This window comes from Arachis hypogaea, chromosome 11 (assembly GCF_003086295.3).
Source record: "Arachis hypogaea cultivar Tifrunner chromosome 11, arahy.Tifrunner.gnm2.J5K5, whole genome shotgun sequence".
Lineage (NCBI taxonomy): Eukaryota > Viridiplantae > Streptophyta > Magnoliopsida > Fabales > Fabaceae > Arachis > Arachis hypogaea.
In genome coordinates this window covers 135105622-135127792 of record NC_092046.1, presented here as the reverse complement: position 1 = coordinate 135127792, position 22171 = coordinate 135105622, and the positions used below count along the sequence as shown (strand labels likewise).

The 22171-nt window shown below is 35.5% G+C and overlaps 4 protein-coding genes and 1 long non-coding RNA gene across 9 annotated transcripts; 4 read left to right on the top strand and 1 right to left on the bottom strand.

Moving 5' to 3' along the window:
• Window positions 1-1088: 1088 nt before the first annotated feature.
• Window positions 1089-4013, top strand: LOC112722769 (glutathione S-transferase zeta class). The gene is made up of 10 exons (XM_025773917.2): window positions 1089-1476; window positions 1563-1647; window positions 1711-1767; window positions 2036-2121; window positions 2216-2287; window positions 2374-2427; window positions 2525-2600; window positions 2706-2767; window positions 3046-3105; window positions 3640-4013. Exons 1-10 carry the CDS (start codon window positions 1474-1476, stop codon window positions 3736-3738), a joined length of 654 nt encoding a protein of 217 aa, XP_025629702.1. The 5' UTR covers window positions 1089-1473; the 3' UTR covers window positions 3739-4013.
• Window positions 4014-6787: 2774 nt separating this feature from the next.
• On the top strand, window positions 6788-10234 carry LOC112722768 (glutathione S-transferase zeta class). Of its 3 annotated transcripts, XR_011867819.1 has the most exons (11): window positions 6788-7163; window positions 7257-7341; window positions 7418-7468; window positions 7549-7634; window positions 7711-7782; window positions 7860-7913; window positions 8159-8237; window positions 8359-8420; window positions 9124-9236; window positions 9351-9410; window positions 9713-10234. XR_011867819.1 is itself a non-coding variant. In XM_025773914.3 (10 exons), the coding sequence occupies exons 1-10, from the start codon at window positions 7161-7163 to the stop codon at window positions 9815-9817; spliced, it is 657 nt and encodes a 218-aa protein (XP_025629699.1). In that variant the 5' UTR covers window positions 6788-7160; the 3' UTR covers window positions 9818-10234. The 3 variants fall into 3 exon arrangements, 2 of the variants coding, with proteins under 2 accessions (XP_025629699.1, XP_025629701.1); XM_025773914.3 differs by lacking the exon at window positions 9124-9236; XM_025773916.3 differs by lacking the exons at window positions 7860-7913; window positions 9124-9236.
• A 157-nt stretch (window positions 10235-10391) lies between these two features.
• LOC112722766 (leucine-rich repeat receptor protein kinase HPCA1) lies at window positions 10392-16138 on the top strand. Of its 2 annotated transcripts, XM_025773911.3 has the most exons (18): window positions 10392-11312; window positions 11575-11692; window positions 11777-11848; window positions 11960-12034; window positions 12133-12204; window positions 12408-12569; window positions 12652-12726; window positions 12845-12916; window positions 12999-13070; window positions 13182-13250; window positions 13365-13439; window positions 13524-13595; window positions 13664-13801; window positions 13901-14394; window positions 14493-14648; window positions 14735-14871; window positions 14968-15423; window positions 15513-16138. In XM_025773911.3, the coding sequence occupies exons 1-18, from the start codon at window positions 11231-11233 to the stop codon at window positions 16008-16010; spliced, it is 2895 nt and encodes a 964-aa protein (XP_025629696.1). In that variant the 5' UTR covers window positions 10392-11230; the 3' UTR covers window positions 16011-16138. The 2 variants fall into 2 exon arrangements, with proteins under 2 accessions (XP_025629696.1, XP_072063519.1); XM_072207418.1 differs by lacking the exon at window positions 13182-13250.
• A 1196-nt stretch (window positions 16139-17334) lies between these two features.
• Window positions 17335-19569, bottom strand: LOC112722767 (uncharacterized). 2 transcript variants are annotated; one of them, XM_025773912.3, is made up of 5 exons: window positions 19021-19569; window positions 18857-18910; window positions 18492-18786; window positions 17713-18018; window positions 17335-17617 (listed from the first exon to the last, which is right to left on the bottom strand). In XM_025773912.3, exons 2-5 carry the CDS (start codon window positions 18895-18897, stop codon window positions 17492-17494), a joined length of 768 nt encoding a protein of 255 aa, XP_025629697.1. In that variant the 5' UTR covers window positions 18898-18910; window positions 19021-19569; the 3' UTR covers window positions 17335-17491. The 2 variants fall into 2 exon arrangements, with proteins under 2 accessions (XP_025629697.1, XP_072063520.1); XM_072207419.1 differs by lacking the exon at window positions 19021-19569 and having other exon boundaries at window positions 18857-18996.
• On the top strand, window positions 18493-19107 carry LOC140176408 (uncharacterized). The gene is made up of 2 exons (XR_011867820.1): window positions 18493-18621; window positions 18716-19107. It is a non-coding gene; the product is annotated as an uncharacterized lncRNA (long non-coding RNA).
• Window positions 19570-22171: the final 2602 nt, after the last annotated feature.

Here is a 22171-nt window from a genome sequence, read left to right as displayed (position 1 = left end):
CCACGTCAGCGCCACATCAGCAGTCACGTCAGCGAGATGATGACACGTGGCGGCACCGGAGAGGAGCGAGAGAGACACGCTGGCAGTGAGGTGGAGCGTGGGTCAACTGCGGTGCAGGTCAACCAAGGATGGCTTCGTTACGACACGTGGCAGCACCATGAGCATTGGATCTGCACCAAGATCAACGGCTGCTGAAAACTGGAGGGCGAGGAAGGCTGGCGTCGCGACACGTGGGAGCGCGAGGAACGTCCGATCGGCGCCGAGATCTAACGGCTGCTGAAGCTTCTGGAAGGAGAAACAATGGAGGTGGGCAGCAGGATTCTAGCGGCGCGTGAGTGTGCGTCCGGTGGCTTCTGGCGGCGATCTCGGCGGCGTTGGAAAGCTGACGAAGAGAAGAACACGATGATGCCAGAGGTGACGAACCAAAGCGTCGAAAACAGATCGAAAAACGAGAGAAAAGAGGCACGGTCGGAAGAGAAAAACAAGAAGGCTATGAACAAAAATTCATTGAAAAAAAAAAACCTTAGGCTCTTGATACCATGTTAGAAACAAGAGACTGAGAGAGTAATTTGAAAAGTGTATTGTTAAGTGTGATCAAAGGTACAATATACAAGGGGTATTTATAGGTGCTAGATGAATCAAAGTAATAAAGGCATAGAATCCTACAATTAATATACAGATATACTATATAAATATAGGCGATACTAATCGATTTAAATTGATTCTAACGATTCTCTAACAATATTAAAAATATTTATAGATAGAAAATTTCAAGAACTATTTAATGTAAAAGGAGATACATATATTTTTTTTTATGTGGGATCAAATTAGATGAGTAATCTACTGTACTTGATGCATAAAAAAAATTAAAAGATTCAACATAAAATAATTCTACATATCAATTCTTTGGATTTCCACCTTTTAATTTAGGTTGTCATTGATGAGTTTTTTGAAAGTCCCTTTCGAATACTCAGGTTACTAAGGATTAGAAAAAAAAGAAAGGATAAAAACAGGTGTTTAAAAAGTTTAATAGAAAAATTCTTTTTCTATCAAATTATATTTTCGCTATTAATTTTTCTATCTATTTCGTTTTCATCCTTCGTTCTTATCACTCGGCTTAATGTATTGTGTTTGTTTTTCAATTTTTGCTCCATCATATTTTGGGGTCCTGAATAGTGGCCCAATGCTAAAATGTATACTTGGGGAAAGTGGGTAGCCCAATATCATCATTTTTAAAATTTATTCAGCCATATTACGGTATTTGGAAATTGAAATCAAACTTGTTGACCAAAAAAAAAAAAAAAAAAAAAAAAAAATCAAACTTGTAATTGCCAATCTTTTTTAGAGTGAAAGGTGAGAAGTGTCGTTTAGTTGTTGTTGTTGTAGCTGAGCATTGAAAAGTGAGAAGTGCAGAGAAAGACGGAAGCGGCATAGTGTTGGTCCGTTTGAGTTATTTGGTGCATCTTGGTCGCCATGGTATGCAACCGGTTCCATAATTATTGCTTCTTGTTATTTTCCTGATTTGCTGAATTGAACTTGTGAACTGTAAATGGTTTGGTCAGGCAAGTGATACTAAGAAGCTCAAGTTGTATTCATATTGGAGGAGCTCTTGTTCCTTCCGAGTCCGAATTGCTCTCAACCTCAAAGGTACCCTACCTACACTTGCTTCTTTCTTCCTCTCAATATGATTCTCATTTTCATTCTTTTCAGGCCTAAAATATGACTATATACCCGTCAATCTCTTGAAGGGAGAGCAATCTCATCCCGGTTTGTTCCCTTCCTTTTATTTTCCCCCATCTTCTACTAACAAAAACTATAAATAACAAATTGGAAACATGGGGGTTTTATTTAATAGGGGTCAAAATCGTTATTTTGTAAGGAAAGTCTGTTTCAGGGATCAAAATTGTAGTCTTCCATGAATTTCTGGTTCTCTGTAGATATGAATTTTGTAAGGAAAGACTATTTTACATGGTCGCTGTCAAATCTTGTGCAGTATGATTGGTGTTTACTCAATATTTTATTTGATCATGTTCAGAATTCCTCAAGCTCAACCCTGTTGGTTTTGTGCCGGTTCTGTTGGATGGCGATCTTGTGCTTGCTGACTCCTTAGCCATTATTATGGTCATCCCTCCAACTTCATATCTAAATGCTTTCTTTCTGTACCCCTTTCCCCCTTTGTTTCCCTCATTCATATTGTTGTTTTGTATGTACGCAGTATTTGGATGATAAGTATCCTCAGCACCCTTTGCTGCCTAGTGATATTCACAAAAGAGCAATCAATTTCCAGGTACACCTGCTCTGTGTCAGTTAGTGGTTGCAAACTCTAATGAATGCGTTGCCTTCTAAGTTCTAATCATGTCATCTCATCCACAGGCTACCCACATCGTTTCCTCGTCCATACAGCCTCTTCAAAACATAAGCTTTCTGGTGTGCATTCGGTTCCTGATTTTCTATTACGAATGAAGCCACTGTTCCTGGATGTTTCACCTTATACTTTACACACTATGTCCACTGTTATTTGCAGAATTACATCGGGGAAAAAGTCGGCCCTGACGAAAAGCTTCCTTGGGTACAAAGTGTCCTTAGAAAGGGCTTCACAGGTGATGTTTGATTAACTTGCTTATACACTAAAGGCTTCAAATATGCATTTCTGTTTATTTAGGGCATATTCTAATGCTATCTTACTATTACCACTTTTGTTTCAGCACTTGAAAAACTCCTGAAGGACCACACCGGAAGATATGCAACGGGAGATGAAATTTTCCTGGTATGTTGGTATTTTAAGGGGGCAGATGATTCCTTTTCCCGCTATCAAACTTTCCTATGTATTACCACAGGAGATAATTAATCAACATACTTTTGCTCTGAACTTTGGAGTTTAAATTGGTTGTAATTCAACAAAGAACCCATTTGATTGTTCATCCAAAACTAATAGGATTAGCCTTAGAAACAAGTTCTTGCTAAATATTTTTTGGAATATGCTTTTCAACTTAATGTTACACATCTTAGATTCTTATAAAACATGTTGACTATTATCCTTTTCAGGCTGATGTGTTTTTAGCGCCTCAGCTTCATGCAGCATTTACAAGGTTCAACATTCCCATGGTAGTATTCTGTCCTCCTCGTTTGTTTATCTTTAGTGTGGAATATAAAGGATAGCAATTTCACTTGTATTTCTATGGTACCATTACTGTAGAATCTAATAAAGGCAATGATTTTTACGCATGCCATTTTTAGTCTTTTGTTTTGTCCACCCTCTAAACTTAGGCTATTGCCTTGGACTTTGAGATTTAGTACATTTAAATTATAATGATCAAGTGCCAAACCATTTATATAAAGGTTGTCTTTCAAGCTAATAATCTGAATGTGTAAGATGCAACATTGATTTAGAGTTGGTTAATATCTCTTTGATAGTGCTTTACTCTTATAAAAGACTAATAATCTGATAGTAGGATTCCACAGAATTGCACCACTTTCCAAAGGTTTGTGCACCACTTGCATTGCAACCAATGTTTGGAAAGAGTAACTGGTTATTCAATCATAAGTAGGTGTAGTTAATAGTGAAATCATCTATGTTATAAATTCTAAAGTTTCGAAATTTATTAGATGACAAGTTACTTATCTCTGTCTCCCACACAGAATGAATTCCCCATTATGTCAAGATTGCATGAGACGTATAATGCTACCCCAGCATTCCAGGAAGCTTTGCCGCAGAACCAACCAGATGCAGTACACTAGTCGAGCCAACAATCTGGGAGCAGTACGCACTTTGGTTGATTTGTAAAATGGATATGCATGTAAGGTACTTAATGTATAAATAAGGTTGATAGGGATATTGCACATGGCACCATGGAGGCATGGACAATGGATATATAAATTATAAATACCTTGGTTTTGGTTGTCCATAAAGGTAAGGTGAATTGGTGTTTAAATCTTGATGTATGTAGCAAACTGAAGAATATATATATATATATATATATATATAAAGTAACAAAATGAGTTATTATAAACTACCCTGGAAGCGTGAGAGCTTATGTTTTTTATTTGCAAAATGATTCTGAGCTTGTTTCAATTGAAGCAGTAATAATTTAATTCAATCAAGCAAAGTGTAACTCTGGTGAACTCATCTGGCAGGGAAGTTCTGATAGATAACCATTGCATATTGTTATTCTTGGACCAAAAAGATGAAAATATTATTCTTTTAAGAAAAAAAGAAAAAGGAAATAATGTTTGCCTTCCATATCTCTCTTGTAAAATGTAACCTATAGCTATGGGCTTTCTGCCTTTAACTCTTATAATATCAGAAACTTGAACAGCTGAACTAAAACATAATATTGTGTCCGAAAAACAAGAGCAAAAGAACTAGTACATAATATCGTGCTTTAATTCTTATTTAGAGATTTTTAGATTTGAATTATACACATGAAAAAAATATTTTGAATAGTGCCAATAGAAATGGTGGGTTCTTTGATCTCTAAAAGCCAGGACATATATATAATTGTTTTTTATTTTTTATTCGAAACAATCCGATAAATTTTTATTTTCTTCTAAAAAAAATATTCTGTATAAAAAGCCTTAATATTTGACAGTGTTGTTGTAATGAGAAAATAGAACTTGATCGTTTTTTCTTTTGAAGCTGGGAGCACGAGTTCGAAAATAGCATTGGAAAGATAAGCAAAAATAAATAAGATAGCATTCTGAAGAATAATCAGTATGTAACTTCCAAAACAGAGGAATAACGTTAGTTAGAATATTAGTGTTAATCGAAATAATTCTTTTCGAAAGATTAAGCTGATTCGAAATGCTAGTGAAGGGTCAGGAAGGAAAGTAGAGGCCGAAAAGACGCATGTACAAGCATTAATCGAAAGTTATTGGACACGGACTCGAGTTAGACATCTTGACAAATCGAACAATTACTCGAATGAAGAATCGAATAGTTTTTCGAAAGGAGAATCGAGCAATTGAAGGCTTTTTCTGATTTAGGAATTACTGGTAACGTTCATGGGTAAAGAAGCGGGAACAGTTACCTAGGAATTCGCATACAAGGCAGCGTCGTGTAATTAATGGTCAATTATGGACGTGGGTTATAACTTATAAGAGTATCTCCAACGGGCAAATAAATAGAGCCCTCCTACTGTGCTGTAAGAGAAAAAAGAGAGATTGAGCGTTGGAGAGGAACTCATTTGAGTTCCTTCACGTAATTCAAAGCAAGGGAGTCCCTCTGAATCCCATTAACCAATATAAATTTGTCAAATGACAAATAAAATAAAAAATAAATAATTATATAAAATATTAATTAATTAAATAATTATATTAATTAAATAAATTATTATATTATATAATTAAATAATAATTAATTATATTAAATATTGATATTTTTATTTAATTAATAATTTATATTAATTAATTAATTAATAATTTATATTAATTATTTATATCATAATTAATATTAAATTATTGAAAATGGCTTATCACAACTTCAGCTGGGAGAAGAAGATTTTGCACCATACCATCAATTTCTCTAAAGAAATGCCCAACTTCGAAATAGGCAGCAGCATAGACAATTGAAAGAGGACTTGATTGAACACATATGGCAATTTCACAATGCTTGTCGTCAACTATAGAATTTAATTATATTTTTTTTGTATTAAGTAATTTTACAAATTAGTGTAATCCCGAATTATATATTGTGTATTATTGTTATATATAAATTTATTTAATATTAATATCTTTTAATAGTGAATTATTTTTAAATTTAAATATTTAAATTATATTATTAAAAAAAATTAATTACATTAATTTCAAGTATTTTAATTAATTAATTAAGTGGGACCACAACAGGGACTAAAGTTAGTTCTTTCTAATGGAGAAGAGAGAGATGCTTTGAGTTCCTATTTACTGTTTATGACGCAAAAGCTGATGTGGAGTTACTTTTTATGACAGGTGGGCCATAAACAGGAACTGGGATGAGTTCCCTAATGGAGATGGTCTAAATATTAGTAAGTTTTAGGAAATAAGGCTTGAAACTTCTTTTTAGAAATACACTCATGTCTCAGCGAATTTCTGAGTCTGCATTCAGAACTTTATCTTTCAAGCAAATTTATCTTTCAAGCATTCTTTAATTTTCATGTCCAATTTACATTTCAGTACTTTTAATTTCTATGTCTAAAGTCTTTTGATCCAATCGAAGGTATTTTTATCGCTTTCTTTAAAATTCAATGCAAACATTTTCGATTTCAGTCAATTTTATTTTTCGAATCCTTTAGGTAGCGTTTGTTTTGAGGTACTGAGACAGAGACTGAAAGACTGAGACTCAGTATCGTGTTTGTTAGTTTAGAGACTGGTACTAAAATTTCTGTCTCTGTCTCTAAAATTTCAGTATTTCAGTACCTCCAAAAAGTAGGGACACAGGGGACTGAAATTTTTAGAGATGGAGACTGAAACTTTAATAACATTTTATACCTAAAATACTTTCATTTCAATTAATTAATTCCAATTTTACCTTTTGTGCAAATTAAATTGGAGTTTCATTCTTGTTTCAATTCCTGTCTCCCATTTTGCACCAAACAGAATACTAAGATTTATTTCAATCCCTGTCTCTTAATCTCTGTCTCTCAGTCTTAGTCTTTCCGTCTCTGTCTCTCCACCAAACGCTACCTTATATAACACATCTTTTAGCCTTTTACATTTTTTGAACTTATTTCCTGTCTTCATACTTGTCTAATTCGAGAACATTTTATGCACTTATAGAAAACTGATACCAGCAAAAGAGGAGTTGGTTTCGCTCCCAGATCATTAGAATCGAACCACCATTGATTTGCTAAAAATCGACAAAACAATTAGTTAGTGATGTAACTAACTCAAACTACTTAGCACTATAGCAGTATCAATAACTATAAGAGTGTATGGATGAAATCTAAGTGTGACTGTGTGAGAGTGAAAGAAACTTCATGTGCTGAAAAGTCAGAATCATTCTTACCTCTTCCAAATGATGATCGGATAGATTAATAAAATGGATAAAATAAAACAGTTGATTTGTTTGACCGTTGAAAGTGAAGAAGGAAAAGAAAAAAACATATATATAGAGCGGTGATGTCTGGATAAGAGTTGAATGAAGTGTGCAGAAAGAGAAAGTAGTTTTGCTGCATCTCCATCTCAATATGGTATCCTTATGCAAGCAATTCCAGCGTCTTGTATTATATTATTGATTGTTTTGATGTAAATTAAATTGAAAACGATATGGTTTGGTGATTCAGGAGAGTGAAGCTGTGAATCTGAAGCTGTATTCACACTGGATGAGCTCCTGCTCCTTCCGAGTTCGAATCGCTCTCAACCTCAAAGGTATGATATTTATATTCAATTCTACTTCTACATTTACATTTACATTCACATTCCTAATCAATTCTCATTCTTTCAGGCTTAAAATACCACTATGTAGTTGTCACCGCCTCCTCCAAATCTGACCCCGGTTTGTTCTAAACCTATGATATGTATGTATTTATTTCTGTTACATGTATTGTTAAATTGCCTTGTTTAAACAACCATCAGAGTTCCTCAAGTTGAATCCTCTTGCTTTAATTCCCGTTCTGGTGGATGGCGATTTTGTTCTTGCTGAATCCTTAGCCATTATTATGGTTGGTCCTCCAACTCATGATTTAATTCCCCTGTTTCTCTTATATATTCAATTATTCATGTTCTCTATGTATGCAGTATTTGGACGATAAGTATCCTCAATACCCTTTGCTGCCTCATGACATTCCCAAAAGAGCACTCAATTTTCAGGTACACCTGCTGCATAATCTTAAGCTCTAGTCCTTTTTGTTACTCGGCTTTCTAATCGTCTTATCCACTCTCCACAGGTTGCACATATTGTTGCCTCATCCATACAGCCTTTTCAAAACATGGGGTTCTTGGTACCTATCATGTTCATGCAACCTCTTTTTTTATGCATCAGTGTGTATCAAACAGTAAAAATGTTACGTGCACACTAAAAAATCAGTCACTAAATTAATTACTATGTATTTGTATATAGATATCTATGTTGTTTAACTCATTTTCAATGTCCATTTTGTATTTCAATATGTATTCTATATTGATGGTTGATTTTTAATGTACACGTAACATCATTGATCAAACAGCTTAATTTTATGTTTTGCAGAATAACTTCATCGAGAAAAAGGTTGGCCCTCATGAAAAACTTCCTTGGGCACAAAGTGTCATTAGAAAGGGCTTCACAGGTGACACTTCACTGAATACCATTAAGATATATTCTGGTTTCTTACTTCCAAACCAATTATTCATTTGAGTGGTTTTTTTTCTTGCCTTAATTAAATGCTGCATATTTTGCATTATTTTCAGCACTTGAAAAGCTACTGAAAGATCACGCAGGGAGATATGCCACTGGAGATGAAATTTTCCTGGTATGTGACCGACTACAAATTCAGTTATCACAAGCTTTTAAAAATTAATAGGATTAGCTGTGTCAACAAGAACTCGCCCGGTCCCAAACCGAAAAAACTAGGAGGTAGGGGTGGCAATATGTACCCTACTCATGGATACCCAACACGACCCCATCCGGTCGGGTAGGGTTGCCAACCCGATCCGCAGCGAGTAAGATTTTCGTGCGGGTCGGGTAGGGTGCGGGTTGAGTCTCAACCCTACCCGACAAACTCGAACTCTATATATGTTATATAAAATTATGTTTTAAGTAGATGTTGAACAAAGATCTCTCACTAAATGCAAAATATCTTTAGCCATAAAAAAAATCATTAATTGATAATTTAATATTTTTTTTTTACATAAAAATCAGTTCTATTTTAAATTATTATCAAGTTATATAATAATGTTGTATCTTTTCTGTAACCCGCGGATAGGGTCGGGTACCCGCCGGTTAAAAGTGGGTAGGATTAGGGTTGGAATACGGGTATAGTAGAGTTGAGTTTATATAAAAATCTCAACCCGCAGGTAGGGTTAGGGTTTGATCCAAACCCTACCCTACCCTACCCATTGCCACCCCTACTAGGAGGGTTGTTCGGTGTGTGACTGCCAACGTAAAACAATATCGCATCCCAATACATGGACACGACGCAATGACGTCCTTGAAGCCATGTCGGTTTGTGTTAGGCCTACGACAGCCAAAGTAAAACAAGGTCGCATCTCAAAGCATGAACACGATGCAATGACGTCTTTATCCATATAGCCAACCCCACTTGATGGGAAAAGGCTTTGTTAAATAAGTAAGTAAGCTGTGTCAACAAGCTTCTTGGTATATCTTTATAGGCTTCTGGTTAATGCTAGTTTCACACCAGAGCTACTTTCAATTAATATGACATGTTGATTATCCTTTGCAGGCAGATTTGTTTTTAGCACCTCAACTGTATTCAGCATATAAGAGGTTCAACATTTCCATGGTAGTATTATGTGTATTAATTACCCCATAAGAAATATGTTATCCATGTTTGACATGATATGATATCTTTTAAAAATTCTAAAAGAGTTATGCTACGTGTTCATCAAAATCAGCCACCAAAATCAGCCATCATAATAAAATACATATTGGAATACAAATACACATTGAAAATAAATTAAACCACACATGTATTTATACGTAAATACATTGGTGGTTGATTTTAGTAGCTGATTTTGGTGTAAAAATAACATTTTTGATTAAAAATAGCTGACAACTTTCTTCTCTCTTTTATTGGCCAATCAGAATGAGTTCCCTATTCTATCAAGATTACATGAGGCATACAATGGCATCTCGGCATTCCAGGAGGCTTTTCCAGAGAAGCAGCCAGATGCTGTAAACTCTGATTGAATTAATTCAAGCTATACAATGAACACAGATCATCATTTGATGGATAACTTTGACGACTCCTTAAAATGTAAAGGCTTGACTCGAGTCTTGAGCAAGTTACCGTCAACGTTGGGAATCCAGTGAGATATGCTCAATGTCGTTGAAAATCAACCATGTGGTTGAATATTATTGGCCAAAGATTTGCGCTGAAACGTTCAAAGACAAAGACAGAACACACTTTTTCTCTCCTATGCATAGAGAATAACTTCCTACAAAGGATATATAAATTTAGCCCTTTTCTAATTCAATATGAATGTGAGATAGTACCAAGTCGGTGATAGTACTTAAGTCTTATTGGCTAGTGTTTATTGTTTTTCATTTAAATGTTTCAGATTTCAATAATGAATAAATAAAAAACATGAAGTGGAACTTATTATAGTTGACTGACTTTTGGAATAGACAAGTGAGGAAGGGTGTCAAAGTAGATTAGTATACTACTCTCTATCTTCAATTATTTGTTTGAATATAATACCAGTTGCAAGTGATGTACACTGTGAAGGAAAACAAGAAGTAATAACATATATAACATATATGTAAATATAAGAACCAGAAATAAGCAGCAGCATGTATATGTAAATATCAGAAGACGAAAAAGAAAAAGAAGAACCACTGCAATAAACTCAAATAAGCTTTTAGGGACTGAAATAATGGTGCAATAAATGCTAAGCATTAAAATGGAATAGTTGGTTGAATTGATGCCATGACATTCAAAGGTGATCTACTCCTAGGTCGATGGTGGACCAAACCTTTTTTGTACTACTTATAAACTTCACTATTCAATTCAGTGTCTCATTGTTCTTATCTGAGTAATATTTCTTGGTCTTCTAATAAGACAACATGTCAATGCTGCATAATTAACTGTATTATATACTGTATTGTCTTCTTTCTAATATATTCCAAAAGCGACTTATTTAACGCATGCTCTAGAAACATTTTTATTCTTGAGTTTTATATATATTTTTTAACTATTGAAAATGAAAATAAGTGTTTTTAATTGTACGTAGAACACATACTAGGACCACTGCAGGAAAATGCAAGAATTTGTCTGTCTTTTCTGGTCCTAACTGTATTACTATTGGGTATTTATAGTCAAGCTGTTCATTATGTAGCTGATACTCCGAGATTCCAAAACAAAAACATTACTTCAGCATTTCTAGATTCAATGTGACAGAAAATGAGAAAATAAGAACAAAAACAATTTCAACATCCAGTTAAGCATTTCTTGACTTTTCTTTCTACTCTTTTGGCAGCTAATTCTTGACTTCTCCTGTATTATTGAATGAGGTGGCGAGTGAATTTGGATATGAAAGGCGGATACCAAGGAAGAGTTATCAGAGTTGAAGGTTTTAGAGAGCTAGCTCTTTGAAGTTGATAATGAGAGAAAGAATACTAGTTCTTTTACTGCTTGTTTTCAATTCTCTGTTGGTTGCAAAAGTCGAAACCGCTGATGAGGATTGTGAGTTCAGTTTACTAGCTATATAATATCCTATGTATCATATCCCCTTCATAATTTTTGAATGTAACCTTTAGTATAAGGTTCTTTTATTAAATATTTTTCATTCATAGAACTTAGTCATTTCAAAACCAGAAGCACCAGAGCTATTTTAATTGTTAGGAAACTAAAACTGTGTCCTCAAGTTCTAGGAAGAGTCTGTCACTGTTAGTATCAAACATTTCTGCAGAACATCATGACCTTGTCTCTGTACTTTCTAATGCAGTGGTCACCCTAAAGTCTCTTATGGATACCTTGAAGAATACCCCTCCTAATTGGGGGGGTTCGGATCCTTGTGATGCTTGGGATGGAATTAAGTGTGAGAATTCACGTGTTACATCCATGTAGGTTCTCTCTTTCAATGATCACACTCAGTTGCTTCATTCTCCTGAATTTACTGTTAAGAGATTAACCTGCTATCATTTCAGAACATTGTCAAGCATGGGTTTGGAAGGTGAACTTTCTGGAGATATCGGATCACTAACCGAATTGGAGACTTTGTAAGTATTTTGTTTTCATTGCTTGTATACATTTCATTTCAGTGTTTTCTTGCTAGCAGTTTGTGTGCAGTTTCCACTCTATTTGAATCTGTATTTTTTTTTTCCAACTAGGGATCTTTCTTACAACAAGGACTTGACTGGGCCACTTCCAAGAGCCATTGGAGAGTTGAGGAAACTGTCAACCTTGTAAGACAGTACTGGTTGTTCAATTAGTATCACAAATCTGAATTGATTTTGATGAAACAATTCTTAACAAAGAAAGATGGTTTCTCGTTTATCTTCAGAATTCTTGTTGGCTGTAGTTTCAATGGTCCTATTCCGGATGAAATCGGATTTCTGCAGGAGCTTCGCTTTATGTAAGGATTGTCAACTTTGTTATCTGGTGAAAGTATCTAGAAATGTATTCTGGTTGGTCTGACTGAAAAGTCACTGAATGGTTGCTTCATGTTTAAGAAACTTGTTTATATTTTCTATCAGAGGCCTTTTCCTTAGTATCTTTATCTTTTGTAACTTAATGATTTCTTGGATCATGGTCTAAATCAGTTACTTTGAATTGCAGATCCTTAAATTCCAATAGCTTCACTGGGAGGATTCCACATTCTATTGGTAATCTATCGAACCTATATTGGTTAGATTTAGCTGACAATGAGCTTCAAGGACCTATACCAATTTCTAGTGGCAGTGTACCTGGTCTTGATAAGTTGCACCATGCCAAACATTTGTGAGTCAACTCTTTTATTTTCTGTAATAAATGGCTTACTACTTTTATGTAGAAAAATCCATCTAATACATGTTACATGCAGTCATCTTGGGAAGAATAATCTCTCAGGCAATATTCCTCCTCAACTTTTTAGCTCGGAAATGGCTCTGATTCATCTGTAAGAATTCTTCTAATTTTTTTTCATATAGTGTCTGCCATTATAGTGACACTATTCCATTGTTTTGGTTTTCCAAGTAAAGTTATGTACTTATCTACATGAAGATCTTTTTGGTCAGGCTTTTGGAAAGCAATAATCTCATAGGCAAGATTCCATCTACACTTGGATTGGCTAAGAACCTGGAGGTCTTGTGAGTGTCAAATTTTTCTTTTGTTTAAAGAAAAAGATTCAATGCCTTTTGCTTTTGTCATTAATGTGCTTCGTGGGTACAGGCGCTTGGATGGTAATTCGTTAAGTGGACCTGTGCCTCCAAACATCAACAATCTTACCAATGTTCAAGAGCTGTAAGCAGACAAATCAAACATGCTAACACTTTTTTTTTTCTTTTTATACTGTTTCTGAGAAAGTGAGCTTTGTTAGTTTTAAGTCTTAACTTTGAACTTTATGCCGGTCAGGTACTTGTCGAACAATAAACTTTCAGGCACCCTGCCCAGCCTTAGTGATATGAGTGCCCTCAACTACCTGTAATTTTGAATAACATACATCTTTTGTAATTGGATTTTTACTGTTGTTATCATTCAGATATATTTTTTACTTCATGATATCAATCCCAAGTAACTTCAATTCTGTTTTTGAAGGGATCTGAGCAACAACACTTTTGAGCCACTGGATTTCCCGTCGTGGATTTTGACTCTTACTTCTTTAACAACATTGTATGTCTTTCCTTGTGCACTTCTTTGATCTCTCAGTACTGTATGTGTTTTCCTGCTATGAATCAGCTCTTGTTTTCATGGCAGAAATATGGAGAACACACAACTTCAAGGAGAGGTTCCTGATTCTTTGTTTAGTTTAGCCAGTTTGCAGACTGTGTAAGCATACCTATCTTGACTAGTATAGTTTTCCATACAAGTAGTTACACACTAAAATATGATTGCAGGGTGTTAAAAGACAACAAAATAAATGGAACCTTGAATGTCGGCTCCACCTACAGCAAGCATCTGCAACTTATTGATCTTCAAAATAATGCAATTGACAATTTTGAGCAAAAACATGACCATTTAAGTGTCAGGATAATGTAAGCCAAAACTTTTGTATCTGCCATTGCATACTATTATTGAGATTCATTATTGCTGTATGCAGTAGTAGACCTAACTATGGGTTCACTCACCTGCAGGCTTAAGGGTAACCCAATTTGCTATGAAACTGTAGAGGGAATAGCTACTCCCTACTGCTCCGATAATCAGGCTAATCAACTGTCATATAGAACTCCATGGAATAACTGTCAGCCTAGTACCTGCAGTTTGGAACAGGTTGCTAGCCCCAACTGTGCATGTGCTTATCCATATACAGGAACTTTAACTTTCAGAGCACCTTCCTTTTCAGACCTTGGAAACAAGTCTTACTTCCAACAGCTTGAGAAGGGTCTAATGCAATCTTTTGAGTCTCATCATCTACCTGTTGATTCTGTTTTGTTGAGTCATCCAACTGAGGATCCAGATCACTATCTTGAATTGAGTTTACAAGTCTTCCCAGCAGGGCAGGATCGTTTCAATCGAACAGGGGTTTATACCATTGGTTTTCTGCTAAGCAACCAGACTTTTAAGCCTCCTAAAGTTTTTGGACCGTTTTACTTTGATGCAGATAAATATGAACACTTTGGGAACTCAGGTAAGTCTGTTTCCCTTCCAACATGGTTAACTTATTAGTAATATAGCGAATATAATTACCCAGAAAGCTCGGTCTCTTACTTTCTCTTGATGCACAAGGTACTATGGAGTCGAGCAAATCAGTTAACATTGGAATCATAGCTGGAGCAGCAGTTGGTGGTTGTGTGCTGGTACTGTTATTAGTGGTAGCAGGTGTTTATGCTTTCTGCCAAAAGAAAAGAGCCGAAAGGGCAATTGGACAAAGCAATCCTTTTAGTAAGTTAGCATTGAGTTGCAGCATTGTGGTGGATTAAGCATCCATCTATGAATTTTCTTACATATTTAAATTTAACAAAATGCAGGACGATGGGATACAGCTGAGAGTAAGGGTGACATGCCTCAGTTGAAAGAAGCACGTCGGTTTTCTTTCGAAGAGCTTAAAAGATACACCAGAAATTTTTCTCAAGCCAATGATATTGGATCTGGGGGTTATGGGAAGGTCTTCATTTTTATTTCACTTTGAAAGATACAATGTCTACAACATTATAAGTTCATATTTGTTCATGATAATGAAAATGTTGACACTACTTCACAGGTTTACAAGGGAACCCTCCCCAATGGACAATTGCTAGCAATAAAAAGAGCTCAAAGAGAGTCTAAGCAGGGAAGGCTTGAGTTCAAAGCTGAGATTGAGCTCCTATCAAGGGTCCACCACAAGAATCTTGTTACCCTTATAGGATTCTGCTTTGAGCATGAAGAACAAATGCTGGTTTATGAGTATGTTCCAAATGGAACATTAAAGGACACTCTCACAGGGAAATCAGGGATTAGATTGGATTGGGTTAGAAGGCTAAAAGTTGCACTTGGAGCTGCACAGGGTTTGACTTATCTTCATGAACTTGCTGATCCTCCCATCATACATAGGGATATCAAATCAAACAATGTTTTGCTAGATGAGTGCCTAAACGCCAAAGTTGGTGATTTTGGTCTCTCCAAGTCTATTGTTGATCCCGAAAAAGATCACGTTACCACTCAAGTTAAAGGAACAATGGTGGGTATATACTATCTTCTACTTGTACACTACCATGTTCACTTTACAAAAATGTTAGTACTTAACAGTAAGAAATGGTGTTGTGGCAGGGTTACATGGATCCAGAGTACTATATGAGTCAACAACTGACAGAGAAGAGTGATGTATATAGCTTTGGAGTGCTGATGTTGGAGATTATATCTGCAAGAAGACCAATAGAAAGAGGGAAGTACATTGTGAAAGAGGTTAGAAATGCAATGGACATGACAAAAGTGCTTTGTGGTCTGCATGAAATTATTGACCCCAGCATTGGTCTAGGGGCCTCTAGCAGCATTGGGCTTGTTGGTCTGGACAAGTTTGTGGATTTGGCTATGAAATGTGTTTCAGATTCAGGTGTTGAGAGGCCAAAGATGAGTGAGGTTGTGAGAGAACTAGAGAATATATTGCATCATTCATTAGCAGCTGGTGGTTCAAATGATGAATCAGGTTCCATGATTTCTTCGAGTTGTGAAGAAGTTAGCAGAGGTAGTTCTAGTTGCCATCCTTACAGCAGTGAGTCCTTTGATTTGAAAGCTGCACTTTCATATCCAAAAGTGGAACCCAAGTAACTAAGTCACTCTTCACTTCCAAGTCAACTTGTTTATTATCTAAGTGTATATAACATAATATAGCTGTTAGTAATTATGATAGATATTATTGTTGTGTTATAAAAAGAAAACATATATTCATATTCCAAGAGTGAGTAGATTGCAGCTATGAAAAGGCCAACTTTACTACAGAAGAATAATCTAATCAGAGTAAGTACATAATTTCTAACTAATTCATTTATCATCATCCAAGTTAGTTATACCTCAGGATAAGGGTTCAATATTCTCATATAAATCACCACATGCATTCAATTCTTGCCTTGTGGAGCTGCTTCCAATCCTTTCAACCTTACCCACTCTCCATTATACTGCTCATATCTTCATATAGGAAAAGGGCACCTTTAACATGTGCACTAATTATAGTCACATGCACATGTTTCTAAGATAGCATGTGAAATTTTCAACTTTTAGTTACGTCTCACTTAACTTGAACACAGATATGTACATCCATCAACTCCCTGATTCTCCACCTTTGCCATTTTCTTGTGTCCCATTCTTTCGTAAAACAAAAGATATGTAATATTATTAATTAAGTACAAGTTAGGATTAGGAGGCCGGGACTTGTCACAATAAAATCATATGTGAATGAACTTAATAAGTGCAAGCAACTATTGATAAACTATATAGAAAATTATATATAGACATATAGCTGTACAATATAATAATTATGAGTCACCCTAAACAATAACTTGATCTTGTAATGATAAAGTTAAACTTAGCTTGTTGTTCGTAAATGGATTTTCTTTTTGTTTCATCGGACGGAGAGGAAGAGGATTTGCTGGCATACATTATTGACTTCTTTAATTTTGTTCCATACTACTACAATAAATACCACGTGCACGCCAAAATCACTTTTTTTTGGGGGTAACTATTGATCAGTTTACCTTATTGTAATTAATGAGAATGAATTGTGAAGCGTTGAAGCGTGACTATCAACTCCTAGCTATTTTAAATTTTGAATGCATTATTATTCAGCCACAGCAGTCCCCACAGGAATTTGAAAAGCAAATAAAGGTGGAAATCAATTGGAGGCAGTCCCAGCAATAAAGTTTCTTTAAGTTCCTTCACGTTCTTCCTGCCTTTCTTCTTCTCAAAAGATGATCGAAGAAACGACAAATAATAACGTCAACGGCGGCATCTAATTCCAAATTAAAACTTAAAAGTAAGATGCCGTTTTCTGTTACGTACTTAGTTCCTCCCACTACTTGTCCTTGCTTCAAACTTTAAACTGAATAACTGATACACACACTCATTAAATTGACGACATAGAGCAAAGGCTTATTGGTTATCACTAATAATTAATTAAACATTTTTTTATATATATTGCAGTTGCAGTGCCGAAATTGGCTCACTTGATTATAGTATATATATATATAGTTGGTGTTACACTCCCTGGCTCCGACCTGTTCCCTCCAAACTTTACAAATATATAGAAGTAGGAATTATTTTTGAGGTTCAATTGGAGGACAAGCTTGCTGGGCCAATTTTCTAAGGTTCTCAATAATCATGACGAGTTTTGTGTTAAACCGGTTGACAAAGCACTTGGGCAACCATCCAGCAGGATCCAGCTGATCATCAAATCAAATAAAATAATGAAGAGAAATTAAAGATGATTAGTTGGTCCATAATGAAAGAATAATTACGTAGATATATAGATATCTACCTGAACAACATAAGTAACGACACATGAATTATCTTCAAGCTTGTCAACGACCCATCCAGATTGTAGCAAGAGGGCTCTGATGGCATTACTTTGCTTGGGATGTAAGCCAGCAGCGATTTCTTTTGGCAGTGAAGCAACCGCCACCACCAAGGTCCCATCTTGCATGGTCTCACGCCGCTCGTACACTATGAATTCTCTATTCCTGAACAGAGGCTTCGAGTTTTCTCCAAACCTTAGCCGAATTATGCTCAGGTTCTCTTCCAGATCTTTTATGTACCGAGCTTCCACCAGATCCGAGTCCCATTGCTGGCTTAATTAATAATTCATCATAAAATTAAATGTAAATATATTTTAAAAATAATGATATTAGATATACACTAAAATCAATTACCAAAATCTATAGAATACACATTAAAATATAATATATATATTAAAAACGAGTTAAACTATATACATATTTATATGACTAATTTAGTAACTAATTTTTAATATGCCTATAGAGATCGAATGGTTGATGTAAATACAGTGTGTGAATGTTTTGTCGTGTTGTCTGTTTACAAATAAAGCCTAAACAAGCTGAATTTGCTAACTAATCAGAAGCATGTGTAAGGAGAAAAAAGGAATAAAAAGTGGAAAACGAAAATAGTAAAAGACAAGGAAGCATGTAATGTAATATTTTGTAGTGATTGGAATGGATGTGAGGCAGAAATTAAAACGAAGAAGGGATAGGATTAAAGAGTAGAGTACATAAAGACAAAAGTTGTCTCGTGCTGTAATACCTTTGCAGCGTCAATGGCGTTGGCGACAGTGATGAATTGTTGGGGAGAGACAGAGGGAAGAACCCAGCGGCTGCGGAAAGTGTGGAGCGAGCCTGACCTCCGTTTGGAAATCTCTACACCGTTGTCGAGAGTGAGGAGCTTCCAACCACCATCATTATCATAATTACTATTAATAATGTTAATATTGTTGTTCCCTTTGTTGTTATTATTTGTGTCTGAAGCAGCCAGAAGCTCCTGAATGCAGCTCTCACTCGCGAACTTCACATACCTTCTAAGTGACTCCTCGCTTATTGACCTGACCAGAATTCAATTCAATTAGCTCTATGAGGAATGAGGAGAGAGCCTTTTAAGTTTGATATACTCACCAGGATCGGCTGCACGGTGTGGGACTTGGACTGTTGCTCATCTTGATCTATAAACTAAGGATAGATGTATGTATCAATATATATATAAAGAAAAGAAGTAATTAAAGAGAAAGTGTGGAGCGGTGATTGCAGCACATGCAGTGCCAGAACAGAAGAACACTTACATGATTAGATCAATAACAATAACCCCTCTCTCTTCATTCTTTGTGTATAAATAAAAGTAAATAGATAGATTCTTTCCTTCTCCAAAAGCAGCACCAACAAGAATGGAAAATATGATGCACATGGACTGTTGGGGAAATTAAATTACAAGATTGATAATTAATTAATTAATTAAACCGAACTGCGGAGATGGACTTGGAACTCTCAACTTTGGAACCTTATACATACATCACATTAGTGTGGTAATTTCTAATTTGGTTATGAAAAGGTGTAACGTATTCTTTCTTTTATTGCCGTGTGATGGTTCCTCTGCAATCAAAAAACCAAACCCTACCATACAACTTTCTCTAATGGAGGGAGGCCCCAGTCACGTGCCATGATAGAGCAGGCAGAGAGGAGCCGGTCCCAATTGGACTTGTTATTTGGGAATTGGGATTGTCCTTAGCGTAACGTTAGGTATGCTTATGTATGTAAACCTTACTTCCCATTCCTATTTCTTTCTTTATCAATTATCACTACTACACTTCTCTCTTCAATTCCACATGCCTCTTCGCTAGTGTGGACCGGGGGAGTAGTTAGTTCAATACCAAAATGCCCATCCACTTTGCACTTTTTTTATTCCTATATTTACCAATACACATTTAAGAAAGTGGCTTTCTAAAAGACACCTACAAGTATAATGAAAGCAACAAAATATTATTACTCCCACAAACCTTATCACAAATTAAATAAAACAAAACAATAATTGCTCTTCTGCCTCCGGAGACATTAAAAATAAGATAAAACAAGTTCGCTGCATGAAGCCCTTAATTAGCTCTCCGCTTATTCTGGCACTTCTATATAAATCGTCAGAGCATGAAATTTTGTGTACATTTCACAACCCCATATATATTGTAGTAAATTCAAAATGGTATGCAATCCCAATAATGTGTTCCAGCTTGCTTGATTATTTAAATAAATCTATAAAATCCACGTTGTCCTGTTTCCTACGTTGCATACAATGCCAACTGATCCTATACTCTAAATTGCATAGAAATATTTTTGAAGGCATTTATGATAAGGCACATATCATCGGACCGCTTTTCTCCAAACCAATGATTGCCCATATGTCCAACCAAAAAATGGGAAAGGGGAAGGGGGAAGATTTCGAATATTGAGCTCTTAAAACAATTATTCATACATAAAGGGACATGTCTGCGATAACTCTCCATATAAAGGCCATACATATACAGACGCAAGGTAAAGAGACCATATCATGATTTTGCTCATCAATCATCACCATGCTTTAAAATTCAAAAACAAAAATATTGCGCGCTTCATAAAATTTAACGGTAAAGGTTCAATTTTCATGAACAAGAAGACAACAAATTTCAGTGTGTTTAAGAACGTTTAAAGATTAAACTTATTTTAATATTTTTATTTTTATTCACGAAAGATGATCTTTGATGTAGTAAAAATATTTAAACATTAATTTTATTTATAAAAAAATTGTCAATAGTTATAGATAATAATTTACTTATCTTTTGTACGTATAAAATTAATTTTGTTCATTCACGAATTTATTTGTCAAGCTTTTAAACTTTTATGATGTATATTATTTTGAGGTGTTATCTAAAATTAGATGAGATTTCTAGACCTGGATATAAGGTTTAAACTATTTTAAATGAAAGTTTTAATTGGTATACGAAGATGATAGTTTTTCAACGTCCTTGTCTGGCCGATGGTAGAAGTATTTACAAGAAATTCTAATGTTTAAGTTAGTAAGAATTTAAGTAGCTATAAGTGAGAATTGGTTTTTTTTTTTTTTTTTGGTCACTGAAATAAATTAAACAAAGAAAAATAAAACAAACAAAATAAGGAACTGCCTAAATAGAGGGACAGTCCCGTTCAAGACTACTCTTAAACTCCTTCCAAGGGGAAAGAAGCTCCACATGCGAAAGGTGTAGCTTCATCGCCATCTTTGCCATAGTATCTGCCACCGTGTTTGCATCTCTCATAATCAAACGAAAGTCAACCCGCCAATTCCAATGCATGATATCTCTTATTTTGAGCACCAGTGGATCAATAAACCCAAAACCATCTTGAGTAACAAGATTAAATGCTTCCACACAATACGTCTCACAAATAACATCTCGTTGACCCACATCCCAAGCTAAGAGATATCCTCTCCAAATAGCAAACAATTCCCCTTGAAGAATACTATTACTCTCAATCATTCCCAAACACCCCCTTTGCCAGCTCCCATTACAATCTCTAATAACACAAGCAAAACCAACACTATCACCCGAACCAAAATAACTAGCATCACAATTAATCTTAAAAGTACTAATAGATGGGGGATTCCAAAAACCATTTAGAGTAGAGGGAAGGGACATACGTTGTAATTCAAAAATATTCCTAAGCTCCTTTTCTGAAGTTAATGCCAGACAAATCACTTTTTTCGGAAGCCAAGTTTCATGGGGATTAAAGATGTCATTATTCCTTGCTCGCCATATCCACCAAAGTCCCGAAAAGAACTTGAACGGATGCTCTCTGCTATGATACAAGAACCAGTTCTTCAAATCCAAAGGATGACAAGAAATATCCAACCTATGCCAGACAAGCTGAGCTTTTGGACAATCCCGAATACAATGTAAAACCGATTCCTGGATAGAAAGACATCTTGGACACCTATCCGATGACGACATCCCTCTTCTAAAGCGAAAACTTGCAGTAGGAAGAGCCTCCTTAAGGCACAACCAAGCCAAAAACTTATGCTTTTCCGGAACAAGCTGACGCCAAAGCCAAAGCCAATTCTCCCGCTCCTCCCAACCAAACAGCTGCTTACACAACCACAAGTAACCATTGCGTGAGTCATAGACTTTGGCAGCAGACCCATTCCAATACCAACCTACTTCCGGACCTGCTTGTTCATCTGGATTGTAAGAGAGAATATTATCTTTCAAATTTTGAGATAAAGGAGAATAAAGAGTATCCAAATGCCACCTACCAACCGACCAAATATCCTGTATCCGGAGATTCGAATCAGAAATGTGAACATAATCCATCTCATTAGATAACCATCCTTCTCTCCTCCAGCTAGAAAACCAAAAATTCTGGTTCAAATCTCCAATACACCAAGCAAATCCATCCTTCAACACTTCCCAAGCCTTG

Coding starts and splice junctions, on each gene's coding strand:
- LOC112722766 (XM_025773911.3), top strand. CDS start 11,231: ATGAGAGAAAGAATACTAGTTCTTTTACTGCTTGTTTTCAATTCTCTG. Junction 11,849..11,959: donor CTAACCGAATTGGAGACTTT/GTAAGTATTTTG, acceptor TTTTCCAACTAG/GGATCTTTCTTACAACAAGG. Junction 13,251..13,364: donor ATGAGTGCCCTCAACTACCT/GTAATTTTGAAT, acceptor CTGTTTTTGAAG/GGATCTGAGCAACAACACTT.
- LOC112722769 (XM_025773917.2), top strand. Junction 2,428..2,524: donor TTCAAAACATAAGCTTTCTG/GTGTGCATTCGG, acceptor TGTTATTTGCAG/AATTACATCGGGGAAAAAGT. Junction 2,768..3,045: donor CGGGAGATGAAATTTTCCTG/GTATGTTGGTAT, acceptor TATCCTTTTCAG/GCTGATGTGTTTTTAGCGCC.
- LOC112722767 (XM_025773912.3), bottom strand. CDS start 18,897: ATGAGCAACAGTCCAAGTCCCACACCGTGCAGCCGATCCTG. Junction 18,787..18,856: donor ACACCGTGCAGCCGATCCTG/GTGAGTATATCA, acceptor AATTCTGGTCAG/GTCAATAAGCGAGGAGTCAC. Junction 18,019..18,491: donor ACGCCATTGACGCTGCAAAG/GTATTACAGCAC, acceptor TAATTAAGCCAG/CAATGGGACTCGGATCTGGT.
- LOC112722768 (XM_025773914.3), top strand. Junction 7,342..7,417: donor AATCGCTCTCAACCTCAAAG/GTATGATATTTA, acceptor TCATTCTTTCAG/GCTTAAAATACCACTATGTA. Junction 7,469..7,548: donor CTCCTCCAAATCTGACCCCG/GTTTGTTCTAAA, acceptor AACAACCATCAG/AGTTCCTCAAGTTGAATCCT.